This window comes from Salvelinus namaycush, chromosome 37, assembly GCF_016432855.1.
Source record: "Salvelinus namaycush isolate Seneca chromosome 37, SaNama_1.0, whole genome shotgun sequence".
NCBI classification, from domain to species: domain Eukaryota; kingdom Metazoa; phylum Chordata; class Actinopteri; order Salmoniformes; family Salmonidae; genus Salvelinus; species Salvelinus namaycush.
Window position 1 is genome coordinate 27,379,271 of NC_052343.1, and position 17,090 is coordinate 27,396,360.

Sequence of the window (17,090 nt, forward strand, 5' to 3'; positions counted from 1 at the left end):
CAAATGTCAGCAAGGTTTATACAAATCTCCTCTCTTGAAAATTAAATGTTAGTCTAAAAGAAATGGTAGATAATGTCTAGATGCTTTATATAGTGGAGATGAAGTTTATAAATGACCTGGCAGGGTAGATGAGACAGAGGATTGTGCAGTCAGATGGAACAGAGTAAATAGACATTTTACCTTAATAAATTTAGCCGCTGGTCATTTGTGGAATAGACACAGGCTGGAATGCGGTTCAGGATTAGACCGAGCCGTTGTATAAAACTAGACCTGACCGCCTGGTCTTCCTGATATCTACTGAGGTGAGAGACAGGCCGTTCATACAAGGACCTGCACATACAGTGCATTCTGAAAGTATTCAGACCCCTTGACTTTTCCATGTTTTGTTACGTTACAGCCTTATTCTAAAATGGATTAAAAAAATGTTTTTAAATGTAACCTTTTATTTAACTAGGCAAATCAGTTAAGAACAAATACAAAATTGAAATATCACATTCACATACACTAACGTTCAAAAGTTTGGGGTCACTTAGAAAGAAAGAAGAAAAGGATATTTGTTTTGTCCATATAACATCAAACTGATCAGAAATACAGTGTAGACATTGTTAATGTTATAAATGACTATTGTAACTGGAAACGACAGATTTTTTACAGAGGCCCATTTATCAGCAACCATCACTCCTGTGTTCCAATGGCACGTTGTGTTAGCTAATCCAAGTTTATAATTTTAAAAGGCTAATTGACCCTTTTGCAATTATGTTAGCACAGCTGAAAACTGCTGATTTAAAGAAGCAATACAACTGGCCTTCTTTAGACTAGTTGAGTGTCTGGCGCATCAGCATTTGTGGGTGCGATTACAGGCTAAAAATGGCCAGAAACAAATTGCTTTTCTTCTGAAATTCATCAGTCTTTTCTTGTTCTAAGAAATGAAGACTATTCCATGCAAGAAATTGCCAAGAAACTGAAGATCTCGTACAACGCTGTGTACCACTCCCTTCACAGAACAGCTCAAACTGGCTCTAACCAGAATAGAAAGAGGAGTGAGAGGCCCCGGTGCACAACTGAGCAAAATGACAAGTACATTAGTGTCTAGTTTGAGAAACAGACGCCTCACAAGTCCTCAACTGGCAGCTTCATTAAATAGTACCCGCAAAACACCAGTCTCAATGTCAGCAGTGAAGAGGTGACTCCAGGATGCTGACCTTCTAGGCAGAGTTGCAAAGAAAAAGCCTGATGCTGCCACCACCATGCTTAACCATATGGATGGTGCCTGGTTTCCTCCAGATGTGACACTTGGTATTCAGGCCAAAGAGTTTTGGTTTAATCAGACCAGAGAATCTTCTCCTTTACAGTGCAAAAGTATTCATCTCCCATGGCGTTTTTTCCTTTTGTTGCATTTCAACTTGTAATTTAAATAGATTTTTATTTGGATTTAATGTAATGGACATACACAAAATAGTCCAAATTGGTGAAATGAAAAAAAAAGTGAACAAAAATAAGCACGTCCCTGACCAAGGCCCTTCTCCCCCGATTGCTCAGTTTGGCCTGGCGGCCAACTCTAGGAAGAGTCTTGGTGGCTCCAAACTTCTTCCATTTAAGAATGATGGAGGCCACTGTGTTCTTGGGGACCTTCAATGCTGCAGACATTTTTTGGTACCCTGCTCCAGATCTGTGCCTCAACACAATCCTGTCTCAGAGCTATACAGACAATTCCTTCGACCTCATGGCATTGTTTTTGCTCTGACATGCACTGTCAACTGTGGGACCTTTTATATAGACAGGTGTGTGGCTTCCCAAAAAATAATTTCCAATTAATTGAAATTACCACTGGTACAATCCAATGAAGTTGTAGAAACCATCCCAAGGAAGATCAATGGAAACAGGATGCACCTGACCTCAATTTTGAGTCTCATAGCAAAGGGTCTGAATACTTATGTAAATAAGGTATTTATATTTTTTATTTGTAATAAATTGGCAAGTCTAATGTCTGTAATGTAACAAAATGTGGAAAAAGTCAAGGGGTCTGAATACTTTCTGAATGCACTGTAGCTAGACATGACCGCCTGGTCTTCCTGATGGCTAATGAGGTCAGACAGGAAGTCCCACCATCAGTGCACATTTACAAACATTCTCTTGTCAGAACATCCTGGTTTGATGTTGATGATGTGTGTTGTTATGTACCAAATATGCCAGGTGTTGTTGTGGGGGAAGGCCAGAGGGAGGTGCTCATTTTGGGAGTGTTGTTTTTATCCCTACATGGACCAGACCTTTGCTACCAAGTTTCTGAAATCCCAGGCCGTCGTGTCACGACAACAGTCTAGGTTATCAGTGCTGACTTGTGGTGCTGATGTTTGGGAGTCTCTGCCATGTACATAGGCTGACATTACGTGGCCTACTGATTGCAAGCCTGCATAGAACTATTGATTTTGTGGATAGAAAAATAGTATTTTTCTTTTCTTTTCTTTTTTAAACATTTTGTGTTTGTCCTCCAGCCATGCAGCAGGTGCTGGATAACCTGAGAGACCTGCCTCCCACCACGGGGGCCAAAGACATCGACCTCCTCTTCCTCAGGGGAATCATAGAGAGCCCCATAGTCCGCTCCCTCGCCAAGGTAACATACACACTCCATCATATCATCAGTTAAGAGAGTAGAGGAAGACGCACTCAGTGCCACCATATAAATGTCTCCATCTTGTCAGAACGGACTGTGCCAATAACGGCCATGAGTCAAACAACAGTCTGGAACGTTTTAGCCACGAGGGTTTGAATGTAGGGTATGGCCCATTAGCCAGCCAGTCTGCCAGTACACGGCACAACTTGCCAGCAATTTTAGTTGCTTGCAACCAAGTTGTTTGTTGTTTGCTTGGGGAAACACCCCCCCCTGCAACCAATAAGCATCTCATCTGCAACTTGGTTGAATCCAGTTGAAACTTTGTGCAACTAGTTGCAAGCAACAGCCAATCAAAACAAACACTTTTGTCACATGATCCATTTGAAGGTTCGGAATTCCGACCCAATTGTCATGGCAACACAGCTATCCGTGCTGCGCAGAACAACCCGCAATCAGGGTTGACAGAACAGAGACTAACACAACAGGAATTGTATACAAATGATTTGTACATGGTTTAGCAGTCAATAAATGTCATTTAGAAGAGAAGCCAAACTTCTCCTGGACCAGTTTCAACTGAAATTGTCCACCATGAACTGTGCTAGCTAGCTTTGCTCGTTGCTGGCTTGGTTAGCTCGTTGTTAACTAGCTAGGTGTTGGTGTTTGCAGTGTAATTTTGGCTAGCTAGCTAGCTGTGTTGGTGTTTGCAATGTCCTTTAGGCTAACTAGCTAAATTGTACAGGCTGCATTTCTACTGTGTCCTTGCTGTTACAATAACCAAACAGTTGGGTAAACACATTAGTGAAACCACGACGTAATGCAGCAGATGACATGGGTTGAGTTTAGAATTCTCAAACCATCAGCTTCAATTTGATTGGCTGTTGCATGCAATTTTAATCACATTTGAGTTGCTTCATGTAACAGCAAAGTTGCTTGAGATTACGTCACTTGCAACTGCAACTAAAATTGCGTTAAAGTTGCTTTGTGTAACCCCAGCCTAAGTCTCGGTGGTTACTGCCGGGTGCATGGGGTTAACAGCTGTACATCTATGTTTAACACTGCAGTGAAATGTCATCGACAACGTGTTTGAGGGCCAGCCATGTCACAGTCTGTAGAGGCCAGGGGCCTGCCTAATTTATAAACCGCAGTGGTGTAAAGTATTTAAGTAAAAATACTTTAAAGTACTACTTAAGCAGTTTTTGGGGGTATCTGTACTTTACTTTAAAACCTGTTTCTGCATCTGGGCTGTATGGGTGAGAGGGAGTGTGTACAGTACACTGTGCAGTTGTCCCTTGTTCGTATTTGATTCGATTTTTTTTCCTTTTGCAGTGGTGTAAAATACTCCAGTACTTTTAAAGTATTTTTACTAAAGTATTTTTTGGGTGAATCTGTACTATAGTAATCATATTTTTGACTACTTTTACTTCACTACATTCCTAAAGAAGATGTACTTATTACTCCATACATTTTCCATGTCACCCAAAAGTACTCATTACGTTTTGAATGCTTATCAGGACAGGAAAATTGTCTAATTGACACACTTATCAAGAGAACATTCCTGGTCATCCCTACTGCCTCTGATCTGGCGGACTCACTAAACAGAGAACATCCCTGGTCATCACTACTGCCTCTGATCTGGAGGACTCACTAAACAGAGAACATCCCTGGTCATCCTACTGCCTCTGGTCTGGCTGACTCACTAAACAGAGAACGTCCCTGGTCATCCTACTGCCTCTGGTCTGGCTGACTCACTAAACAGAGAACATCCCTGGTCATCCTACTGCCTCTGATCTGGTGGACTCGCTGAACAGAGAACATTCCTGGTCATCACTACTGCCTCTGATCTGGCGGACTCACTAAACAGAGAACATCCCTGGTCATCCTACTGCCTCTGATCTGGCGGACTCACTAAACAGAGAACATCCCTGGTCATCACTACTGCCTCTGATCTGGTGGACTCGCTGAACAGAGAACATTCCTGGTCATCACTACTGCCTCTGATCTGGCGGACTCACTAAACAGAGAACATCCCTGGTCATCACTACTGCCTCTGATCTGGTGGACTCACTAAACAGAGAACATTCCTGGTCATCCCTACTGCCTCTGATCTGGTGGACTCACTAAACAGAGAACATCCCTGGTCATCACTACTGCCTCTGATCTGGCGGACTCACTAAACAGAGAACATTCCTGGTCATCACTACTGCCTCTGATCTGGCGGACTCACTGAACAGAGAACATTCCTGGTCATCCCTACTGCCTCTGATCTGGCGGACTCATTAAACACAAAGAAAAAAAAACATGCGTTTAATTTTTAGTATTTTTTTGTACCATCTTTGAAATGCAAGAGAAAGGCCATAAGTAGTAGTGTTGTTTGTTGTGACATGCTGCCATCCGGTGGACATTTACACTAGGTTCACTTTTCACAGGGAAATAAACTGACCAGGGCACGTATAAATTAAATCAGGCTTTATTTCTACAGCATGGAATGCAACACAATGTGCTTCATAAGGGAAAAAAACTAATAAAAACTGGAATATTTCATATTTACTACACAACAAATGAAAGAATAACAATAAAAACTGAATGACTAAAAAGCACCCTAAGGAAAAGCTCAACTAAAAAGACGTTTTAAGATCTCTTTTAAATATGTCCACAGTTTCAGCCCCCCTCAGGTTCTCTGGCAGGCTGTTCCAGAGGCTGGGGGCAGAATAACTAAACGTTGTCTCTCCATGCCTCTTGGTCCACAGTTTCAGCCCCCCTCAGGTTCTCTGGCAGGCTGTTCCAGAGGCTGGGGGCAGAATAACTAAACGTTGTCTCTCCATGCCTCTTGGTCCACAGTTTCAGCCCCCCTCAGGTTCTCTGGCAGGCTGTTCCAGAGGCTGGGGGCAGAATAACTAAACGTTGTCTCTCCATGCCTCTTGGTCCATAGTTTCAGCCCCCCTCAGGTTCTCTGGCAGGCTGTTCCAGAGGCTGGGGGCAGAATAACTAAACGTTGTCTCTCCATGCCTCTTGGTCCACAGTTTCAGCCCCCCTCAGGTTCTCTGGCAGGCTGTTCCAGAGGCTGGGGGCAGAATAACTAAACGTTGTCTCCATGCCTCTTGGTCCACAGTTTCAGCCCCCCTCAGGTTCTCTGGCAGGCTGTTCCAGAGGCTGGGGGCAGAATAACTAAACGTTGTCTCTCCATGCCTCTTGGTCCTAGGCGTTGGGATAGTTAAAACCTGAACTAAATACTGTGTGTATGAATGTGTGTCTCTGCTAAATACTGTGTGTATTAATGTGTGTCTGCAGGCCCATGAGAGGCTGGCGGAGGTGAAGCTGGAGGCTGTGAGAGACAACAACCAGCAGCTGGTCTCAGAGATCCTAGACTCCCTCACAAGACTGAGTAGTAGAGATGCCTCCGCTGAGGAACTAGCCAACATCCTCCAGGAACCACACTTCAAGGTACACACACTCACACACCCATGTATACACTCACACCCCTATGTGTACACACACACACACACACACACACACACACACACACACACACACACACACACACACACAGTACTGTTGAGTTGTTAGAGCTAGTCTGAAAGTAGACCAGAAAATGACTCTCCTGTCAGATGTTTACAGCAACAATCACCATATTACTCCTGAAGTCTCTGTCTCTGCGCCTCTCTGTCTCTGCGCCTCTCTGTCTCTGCGCCTCTCTGTCTCTGCGCCTCTCTGTCTCTGCGCCTCTCTGTCTCTGCGCCTCTCTGTCTCTGCGCCTCTCTGTCTCTGCGCCTCTCTCTCTCTCTCTCAAAATTCAATACATTTCAATTTGCTTTATTGGCATGATGTAACAATGTACATATTGCCAAAGCTCGCTCGCTCTCTCTCTCTCGTTCGTTCGTGTCAGAAGTATGTGGAGACCCGCTCGTCGAACATCTCATTCCAAAATCACAGGCATTAATATGGAGTTGGTCCCCCTTTGCTGCTATAACAGCCTCCACTCTTCTGGGAAGGCTTTCCACTAGATGTTGGAACATTGCTGCTATAACAGCCTCCACTCTTCTGTGAAGGCTTTCCACTAGATGTTGGAACATTGCTGCGGGGTTTTGCTTCTATTCAGCCACAAGAGCATTAGTGAGGTCAGGCACTGATGTTAGGCGATTAGGCCTGGCTCGCAGTCGGTGTTTCAATTCAACCCAAAGGTGTTCGATGGGGTTAAGGTCAGGGCTCTGTGCAGGCCAGTCAAGTTCTTCCACACTGATCTTGACAAACGATTTCTGTATGTACCTCGCTTTGTGCATGGGTGCATTGTCATGCTAAAACAGAAAAGGGCCTTCCCCAAACTGTTGCCACAAAGTTGGAAGCACAGAATAATCTAGAATGTAATTGTATGCTGTAGCGTTAAGATGTCCCTTCACTGGAACTAAGGGGCCTAGCCCGAATCATGAAAAACAGCCCCAGATAATTATTCCTCCTCCACCAAACTTTACAGTTGGCACTATGCATTAGGGCAGGTAGCGTTCTCCTGGCATCCGCCAAACCCAGATTCGTCCGTCTGACTGCTAGATGGTGAAGCGTGATTCATCTTTCAAGAGAGTGATTTTCCACTGTTCCAGAGCCCAATGGCGGCGAGCTTTACACCACTCCAGCCGACACTTGGCATTGTGCGTGGTGATCTTAGGCTTGTGTGCGGCTGCTCGGCCATGGAAACCCATTTCATGAGGCTCCCGACGAACAGTTCTTGTGCTGACGTTTGCAACTCGGTAGTGAGTGTTGTAACGCCCTTCAGCACTCGGCGGTCCCGTTCTGTGAGCTTGTGTGGCCTGCCACTTCCTGGCTGAGACATTGTTGCTCCTAGATGTTTCCACTTCACAATAACAGCACTTAAAGCTGACCGGGGCAGCTCTAGCAGGGCAGAAATTTGACAAACTGACTTCCTATGACGGTGCCACGTTTAAAGTCACTGAGCTCTTCAGTAAGGCCATTTTACTGCCAATGTTTGTCTATGGAGTTTGCATGGCTGTGTGCTCGATTTTATAGACCTGTCAGCAACGGGTGTGGCTGAAATAGCCGAATCCACTAATTTGAAGGGGTGTCCACATACTTTTGTGTACAGTATCGATCAGAAAGGACACATTGTGCTTTCTGATGGTGTCAAGTTACCTCTATTACTAAAGGTGTCCTGTAGTGGTCGATTTTGGGACCTGTCCTCTTTACTATTTATATATGGTCTATCTGCAAAAACCTGTAACATTCATCTGTGTGCAGATGACACTGTTATGTACGCTATTGCCCCTACGGCTGACCAGGCTGTTGGAGCTGCAGTCTGATTTTGTACACTATTGCCCCTACGGCTGACCAGGCTGTTGGAGCTGCAGTCTGATTTTGTACACTATTGCCCCTACGGCTGACCAGGCTGTTGGAGCTGCAGTCTGATTTTGTCACCTTGCAGAAAGTCCTTGCTGACTTAAAATTGGTACTTCATGCGGTAAAAACTAAATGTCTGCTGTTTTCTAATTCTCGTAGAAATACTTCAGATTACACATTTATGCATTGGATGGTTCTTTAATCGAGCAGGTTCCTGCCTATAAATATCTGGGCTTTTGGATTAACAATCATTTCACCCAGATGAGTTAGTTTAAAGGAATAATTCCACCACAAAACTATATTTTAGTATTTGTTTCATTAGTCCATTGTTGACATAGTCCCAAAAGGTTTTCAAGATATGTAACTTTCAAAATACATAAATCATCCCTGTATGATGCATTTACCATCACATGGGGATGAATTCTGTATGTCAACACTGGACTAATGAAACAAATACCAAAAGAGGTTTCCTTTAAGAAGCTGATATTTTAAAGTAGGCTTCTTTTTATGTAAATAGATGATGCCTCTCCCTCAACAGCAGGAAGGAGATTGTACAGTCAACTCTCCTGCCAGTTCTTGACTATGGTGACACCATTCATGGGAGTGTAGCAGCCACTAATCTTAAACCATTGGATGCCGTCCGTCTACCGTAGCGTCCTTCACTTTAGGTGACGGTTTTAATACGCATCACTGCATCCTGTATCAAAAGGTTGGCTGCTCCTCATTAAAGTCCCGTACATCACTTCATTATTCCCTTTCTGTTGACAAAGCTCTACTATACAAGCTTCTGATCTACCTCACTTCACTGTTAAAACCCATTCACAGGGATGGTGAACGCTCGAGGTTCCACTAGTACGTACCGATTTAGGTGCCCTCCATTTTTGTAAAAGCCTCCAGAACGTGATACATATAGACTCTCTGATGCCTCTACGGCAGTTGGAGCTGTAAGCCTCCAGAACGTGATACATATAGACTCTCTGATGCCTCTATGGCAGTTGGAGCTGTAAGCCTCCAGAACGTGATACATATAGACTCTCTGATGTCTCTACGGCAGTTGGAGCTGTAAGCCTCCAGAACGTGATACATATAGACTCTCTGATGCCTCTACGGCAGTTGGAGCTGTAAGCCTCCAGAACGTGATACATATAGACTCTCTGATGCCTCTACGGCAGTTGGAGCTGTAAGCCTCCAGAACGTGATACATATAGACTCTCTGATGCCTCTACGGCAGTTGGAGCTGTAAGCCTCCAGAACGTGATACATATAGACTCTCTGATGCCTCTACGGCAGTTGGAGCTGTAAGCCTCCAGAACGTGATACATATAGACTCTCTGATGCCTCTACGGCAGTTGGAGCTGTAAGCCTCCAGAACGTGATACATATAGACTCTCTGATGCCTCTACGGCAGTTGGAGCTGTAAGCCTCCAGAACGTGATACATATAGACTCTCTGATGCCTCTACGGCAGTTGGAGCTGTAAGCCTCCAGAACGTGATGCATATAGACTCTCTGATGCCTCTACGGCAGTTGGAGCTGTAAGCCTCCAGAACGTGATCCATATAGACTCTCTGATGCCTCTACGGCAGTTGGAGCTGTAAGCCTCCAGAACGTGATACATATAGACTCTCTGATGCCTCTACGGCAGGTGGAGCTATAAGCCTCCAGAACGTGATCCATATAGACTCTCTGATGCCTCTACGGCAGTTGGAGCTGTAAGCCTCCAGAACGTGATACATATAGACTCTCTGATGCCTCTACGGCAGTTGGAGCTGTAAGCCTCCAGAACGTGATACATATAGACTCTCTGATGCCTCTACGGCAGTTGGAGCTGTAAGCCTCCAGAACGTGATACATATAGACTCTCTGATGCCTCTACGACAGTTGGAGCTGTAAGCCTCCAGAACGTGATACATATAGACTCTCTGATGCCTCTACGGCAGTTGGAGCTGTAAGCCTCCAGAACGTGATACATATAGACTCTCTGATGCCTCTACGGCAGTTGGAGCTGTAAGCCTCCAGAACGTGATACATATAGACTCTCTGATGCCTCTACGGCAGTTGGAGCTGTAAGCCTCCAGAACGTGATACATATAGACTCTCTGATGCCTCTACGGCAGTTGGAGCTGTAAGTCTCCAGAACGTGATACATATAGACTCTCTGATGCCTCTACGGCAGTTGGAGCTGTAAGCCTCCAGAACGTGATCCATATAGACTCTCTGATGCCTCTACGGCAGTTGGAGCTGTAAGCCTCCAGAACGTGATCCATATAGACTCTCTGATGCCTCTACGACAGTTGGAGCTGTAAGCCTCCAGAACGTGATACATATAGACTCTCTGATGCCTCTACGGCAGTTGGAGCTGTAAGCCTCCAGAACGTGATACATATAGACTCTCTGATGCCTCTACGACAGTTGGAGCTGTAAGCCTCCAGAACGTGATACATATAGACTCTCTGATGCCTCTATGGCAGTTGGAGCTGTAAGCCTCCAGAACGTGATACATATAGACTCTCTGATGCCTCTACGGCAGTTGGAGCTGTAAGTCTCCAGAACGTGATACATATAGACTCTCTGATGCCTCTACGGCAGTTGGAGCTGTAAGCCTCCAGAACGTGATACATATAGACTCTCTGATGCCTCTACGGCAGTTGGAGCTGTAAGCCTCCAGAACGTGATCCATATAGACTCTCTGATGCCTCTACGACAGTTGGAGCTGTAAGCCTCCAGAACGTGATACATATAGACTCTCTGATGCCTCTACGGCAGTTGGAGCTGTAAGCCTCCAGAACGTGATACATATAGACTCTCTGATGCCTCTACGACAGTTGGAGCTGTAAGCCTCCAGAACGTGATACATATAGACTCTCTGATGCCTCTACGGCAGTTGGAGCTGTAAGCCTCCAGAACGTGATACATATAGACTCTCTGATGCCTCTACGGCAGTTGGAGCTGTAAGCCTCCAGAACGTGATACATATAGACTCTCTGATGCCTCTACGGCAGTTGGAGCTGTAATACTGAATGTGTTTAATACTGCAACTGTTTGGACTGAATCATTGTTTTTGTGGTGTTGGAAGCCGTTGTGATAATTTTGTAATTTATAATATTATTATTATGAATAAATTGTTGTCCTCAGGGCGTCATTGTAAATGAGACCCTGGTCTCAATTGGTTATAATAATCTGTCTTTGACTCTGTCTCACTCTCTCTGCCTCTGCTACTTGCCCCTCCTAGAGAGAAAAGAATAGCCTTTTCTGTCTGGACCAATGAGAAACTGCGGCCTGAGGGGGGCTATGTCCCTGGTCCAATGGGAGTGGAGGGGTCTAGTGGGGGAGGTAGACACACATTTCTGGGTTAAGGAGTTCTATCATGTGTGAACCAGATCTGTACTGATGCATGTTGCTGCTCTCTCTGTCTCTCCCTGTCTCTCTCTGTCTCTCCCTGTCTCTGTGTCTTTCTCTGTCTGTCTCTCTCTGTCTCTGTGTCTTTCTCTGTCTCTGTGTCTCTGTCTCTCTCTCTGTCTCTGTCTCTCTCTGTGTCTCTCTCTGTCTGTCTGTCTCTGTGTCTCTGTCTCTGTCTCTGTGTGTGTGTGAGTCAGATATTCATCCTGTGATATGGCTGCTCTGCAGGTGAGAACTTAACAGTCTTGTTCCTCCTTTCCTTCCTTTGGGACTGATTGATGATTGTATTTCCTGCATGCTACTTTTGGTCTTAAACATGCACTGGTTGTGTTGGAAGAAGTGTAGTCTATTTGTGAAGAAGAGCTGTGATTGGTTCTTATACACTGGAGGGGCAGTTACCCAGTAGGCTGTGTGTTTCTCTGTTGTCAGTTGGTAGTAAATCAATGAGTGCTGCATGTTGCTGCTTGACTATGACATGATGAAATAGTGTTGTTGAGGAGGAGGCTGTGGATACAGGTGTGTGTGATATGTTGGTGTGTCTTGGGATGTCGTAACAGGTGTGTACTTGATTTAAAGGTGTCATGTCCTTCCCTGTCCTTGTCCCTTAGTGGGCTGCAACCAGGGATGCCTCACAAACAAACATGCCTACACACTTGACAACGTCTTAGCAGAACGGCTCTATAGAAATGTGAGCCATTGTTTTCGTTTTATTTCTAGTGTGAGTGGAGACGTGTTCAGCTGGGGAGTGAGGTTACCAATCCAACTCTTTTACGCTGGTTCCTTTCTATGTCCTGATGTTTTTAGTTTTTTTCCCTGTTGGCTTAGTGGTCTACTGGAATAATACCGTCACTCTTCAATAATCATGTCTCTCCCCCTCCCTCTCCTCCAGTCTCTCCCTCTCTCCTCCAGTCTCTCCCCCTCCCTCTCTCCTCCAGTCTCTCCTCCAGTCTCTCCCCCTCCCTCTCTCCTCCAGTCTCTCCCCCTCCCTCTCCTCCAGTCTCTCCCCCTCCCTCTCCTCCAGTCTCTCCCCCTCCCTCTCTCCTACAGTCTCTCACCCTCCCTCTCTCCTCCAGTCTCTCCCCCTCCCTCTCTCCTCCAGTCTCTCCCCCTCCCTCTCTCCTCCAGTCTCTCCTCCAGTCTCCCTCTCTCCTCCAGTCTCTCCTCCAGTCTCTGTCTCTCCCCCTCCCTCTCTCCTCCAGTCTCTCCTCCAGTCTCCCTCTCTCCTCCAGTCTCTCCTCCAGTCTCTGTCTCTCCCCCTCCCTCTCCTCCAGTCTCTCCCCCTCCCTCTCTCCTCCAGTCTCTCCCCATCCCTCACTCCTCCAGTTTCTCCCCCTCCCTCTCTCCTCCAGTTTCTCCCCCTCCCTCTCTCCTCCAGTCTCTCCTCCTCCCTCTCTCCTCCAGTCTCTCCCCCTCCCTCTCTCCTCCAGTCTCTCCCCCTCCCTCTCTCCTCCAGTCTCTCCCCCTCCCTCTCTCCTACAGTCTCTGATCGAGGCCCATTACAAGGTGACAGCTAACTGTCTCTCTCTCTCTCTGTCTGTCTCTCTCTCTCCAGTCTCTGATCGAGGCCCATGACAAGGTGACAGCTAACTCTCTCTCTCTCTCTCTCTCTGTCTCTCTCTCTCCAGTCTCTGATTGAGGCCCATGACAAGGTGGCAGCTAACTCTCTCTCTCTCTCTGTCTCTCTCTCTCCAGTCTCTGATTGAGGCCCATGACAAGGTGACAGCTAACTCTCTCTCTCTCTCTCTCTCTCTCCAGTCTCTGATTGAGGCCCATGACAAGTTGACAGCTAACTCTCTCTCTCTCTCTCTGTCTCTCTCTCTCCAGTCTCTGATCGAGGCCCATGACAAGGTGACAGCTAACTCTCTCTCTGTCTTTCTCTCTCTCTCCAGTCTCTGATTGAGGCCCATGACAAGGTGACAGCTAACTCTCTCTCTCTCTGTCTCTCTCCAGTCTCTGATTGAGGCCCATGACAGAATGGCAGCTAACTCTCTCTCTCTCTCTCTGTCTCTCTCTCTCCAGTCTCTGATTGAGGCCCATGACAAGGTGGCAGCTAACTCTCTCTCTCTCTCTCTGTCTCTCTCTCTCCAGTCTCTGATTGAGGCCCATGACAAGGTGGCAGCTAAATGTTATGAGATGCCGCCGTCGGAGGTGAACAGTAATGCCATGGCGACCGGCCCGCTCGTGCCCTCTGACGCCGTCAGGATGATTGGCATTCAGAAGAAGGCTGGCGAACCACTGGTGAGTTAATGACTGAGTCACAAATGGCACCCTATTCCTTATATAGTGCACTACTTTTGACCAGGGACCAATAGCCGGGCTCCGGTCAATAGTGGTGCACTATGTAGGGAACAGGGTACCATTTAGGACGTTGTCTCAGACATTACCTATCAATCTGGATGACTGTTCATAGTGTGTAGTTAGCAGGTTAGCTACATGGAATATTTAAATCCCTTATCTGATGCATTAACCACTCTCTCGCTCTCTCTCTCTCTCCATTCTCTCAATCCCCCTCTTTCTCTCTGTCTCTCTCTCTCCATTCTCTCAATCCCCCTCTTTCTCTCTCTCTCTCCATTCTCTCAATCCCACCCTCTGTCTTTCTCTCCTCGTCCTCAGGGCGTGACGTTCAGGGTGGAACGCGGGGAGCTGGTGATCGCCAGGATCCTGCACGGCAGTATGATTGACCGGCAGGGCATGCTGCACGCGGGCGACGTCATCAGGGAGGTGAACGGGCGCGAGGTGGGCAGCGATCCCAAGGAGCTGTTGGAGCTGCTGAGGGACTGCCAGGGGGGCATCACCCTCAAGATCCTGCCCAGCTACCGCGACACTCCAGCACCCTCACAGGTGAGAACAGGGTCATATTTATTAGTGAACCGTAGCAAAATGTTTTACAACAGAGAACAAGAGTTTGTTATTGACCAGATTTCAGGTACGTCCCCCAGTTTCAGTTAGCTTCCCTTCACATCCTAATGACTACAACACGGGTGGCTAACATCCTCCTCTTGGAGGGACTTTGGGAATGTAGAGTTTCTGCACCAACACACCTGATTCAGTTGATTGATGTGATTCCTCAGATTAGTAGAGTCAGATGTGTTAAAGCAGGGCTGGAACAAGAAAATGGTGACGTCTGGTTTTCTATAGTAAAAAATCATTTGAAAAGATTTATACTTTTACCTTTTGATACTTAAGTATATTTGAGCAATTACATTTACTTTTGATACATATTTAAAACCAAACACTTTGACTTTTACTCAAGTAGTATTTTACTGGGTGACTTTTTACTTGTCATTTTCTATGAAGTTCTCTTTGCCTTTTTCCATCACTGTGTTTTTGTACCTGTCAGGGTGGTTGAGGGGGAGACAGGGTTGACCTGGTCCTAACCCAGAATGACAGGGCACGGGGCTGGAACTGTTACCCTGCCTGGGACACACTGGTCCTATTAATACACTTCATGGGATAACTGGGGCACTGAGGGGAGGGAGGGAAGAGGAAGGAGGGAGGGAAGAGGGAGGGAGGGAGATGAAGATCGAGGAGGAGGGAGAGAGTGTATGAAAGAGAAGGAAAGCCTATCTGGGGCATGGGGAGGAGTAAAGGAAAGGACAGCTGATCTGGGGCCTTATGTAGGACAGGGCTCTCCAACCCTGTTCCTGGAGAGATACAGTCCTGTAGGACAGGGCTCTCTAACCCTGTTCCTGGAGAGATACAGTCCTGTAGGACAGGGCTCTCTAACCCTGTTCCTGGAGAGATACAGTCCTGTAGGACAGGGCTCTCTAACCCTGTTCCTGGAGAGATACAGTCCTGTAGGACAGGGCTCTCTAACCCTGTTCCTGGAGAGATACAGTCCTGTAGGACAGGGCTCTCTAACCCTGTTCCTGGAGAGATGCAGTCCTGTAGGGCAGGGCTCTCTAACCCTGTTCCTGGAGAGATACAGTCCTGTAGGACAGGGCTCTCTAACCCTGTTCCTGGAGAGATACAGTCCTGTAGGACAGGGGTCTCTAACCCTGTTCCTGGAGAGATACAGTCCTGTAGGACAGCGCTCTCTAACCCTGTTCCTGGAGAGATACAGTCCTGTAGGACAGGGGTCTCTAACCCTGTTCCTGGAGAGATACAGTCCTGTAGGCCAGGGCTCTCTAACCCTGTTCCTGGAGAGATACAGTCCTGTAGGACAGGGCTCTCTAACCCTGTTCCTGGAGAGATGCAGTCCTGTAGGACAGGGCTCTCCAACCCTGTTCCTGGAGAGATACAGTCCTGTAGGACAGGGCTCTCTAACCCTGTTCCTGGAGAGATGCAGTCCTGTAGGACAGGGCTCTCCAACCCTGTTCCTGGAGAGATACAGTCCTGTAGGACAGCGCTCTCTAACCCTGTTCCTGGAGAGATACAGTCCTGTAGGACAGGGCTCTCCAACCCTGTTCCTGGAGAGATACAGTCCTGTAGGACAGGGCTCTCTAACCCTGTTCCTGGAGAGATACAGTCCTGTAGGACAGGGCTCTCTAACCCTGTTCCTGGAGAGATGCAGTCCTGTAGGACAGGGCTCTCCAACCCTGTTCCTGGAGAGATGCAGTCCTGTAGGACAGGGCTCTCTAACCCTGTTCCTGGAGAGATGCAGTCCTGTACGACAGGGCTCTCTAACCCTGTTCCTGGTGAGATGCAGTCCTGTAGGACAGGGCTCTCTAACCCTGTTCCTGGAGAGATGCAGTCCTGTAGGGCAGGGCTCTCTAACCCTGTTCCTGGAGAGATACAGTCCTGTAGGGCAGGGCTCTCTAACCCTGTTCCTGGAGAGATGCAGTCCTGTAGGACAGGGCTCTCCAACCCTGTTCCTGGAGAGATACAGTCCTGTAGGACAGGGCTCTCTAACCCTGTTCCTGGAGAGATACAGTCCTGTAGGTGCAGGGCTCTCTAACCCTGTTCCTGGAGAGATACAGTCCTGTAGGACAGGGCTCTCTAACCCTGTTCCTGGAGAGATGCAGTCCTGTAGGACAGGGCTCTCTAACCCTGTTCCTGGAGAGATACAGTCCTGTAGGACAGGGCTCTCTAACCCTGTTCCTGGAGAGATACAGTCCTGTAGGACAGGGGTCTCTAACCCTGTTCCTGGAGAGATGCAGTCCTGTAGGACAGGGCTCTCTAACCCTGTTCCTGGAGAGATACTGTCCTGTAGGGCAGGGCTCTCCATCCCTGTTCCTGGAGAGATACTGTCCTGTAGGGCAGGGCTCTCCATCCCTGTTCCTGGAGAGATACTGTCCTGTAGGGCAGGGCTCTCCATCCCTGTTCCTGGAGAGATACTGTCCTGTAGGGCAGGGCTCTCCATCCCTGTTCCTGGAGAGATACAGTCCTGTAGGACAGGGCTCTCTAACCCTGTTCCTGGAGAGATACAGTCCTGTAGGACAGGGCTCTCTAACCCTGTTCCTGGAGAGATACAGTCCTGTAGGACAGGGCTCTCTAACCCTGTTCCTGGAGAGATACAGTCCTGTAGGACAGGGCTCTCTAACCCTGTTCCTGGAGAGATACAGTCCTTTAGGACAGGGCTCTCTAACCCTGTTCCTGGAGAGATACAGTCCTTTAGGGCAGGGCTCTCTAACCCTGTTCCTGGAGAGATGCAGTCCTTTAGGACAGGGCTCTCCAACCCTGTTCCTGGAGAGATACAGTCCTTTAGGGCAGGGCTCTCTAACCCTGTTCCTGGAGAGATACAGTCCTTTAGGACAGGGCTCTCCAACCCTGTTCCTGGAGAGATACAGTCCTTTAGG

The 17,090-nt window shown here is 47.3% G+C and overlaps 1 protein-coding gene across 2 annotated transcripts in view; it reads left to right on the forward strand.

The window, feature by feature from the left end:
• The window catches only part of mpp6a (membrane protein, palmitoylated 6a (MAGUK p55 subfamily member 6)), a 46,651-nt gene that overhangs the window by 15,270 nt on the left and 14,291 nt on the right, over positions 1-17,090 (forward strand). For both annotated transcript variants that reach the window (XM_038976255.1, XM_038976254.1), the window contains 4 exons: positions 2,493-2,611; positions 5,900-6,052; positions 13,441-13,590; positions 13,966-14,193. In XM_038976255.1, the coding sequence (XP_038832183.1) occupies positions 2,495-2,611; positions 5,900-6,052; positions 13,441-13,590; positions 13,966-14,193 (648 nt within the window). In that variant the 5' untranslated portion in view covers positions 2,493-2,494. The remainder of the gene's footprint in view (positions 1-2,492; positions 2,612-5,899; positions 6,053-13,440; positions 13,591-13,965; positions 14,194-17,090) is intronic.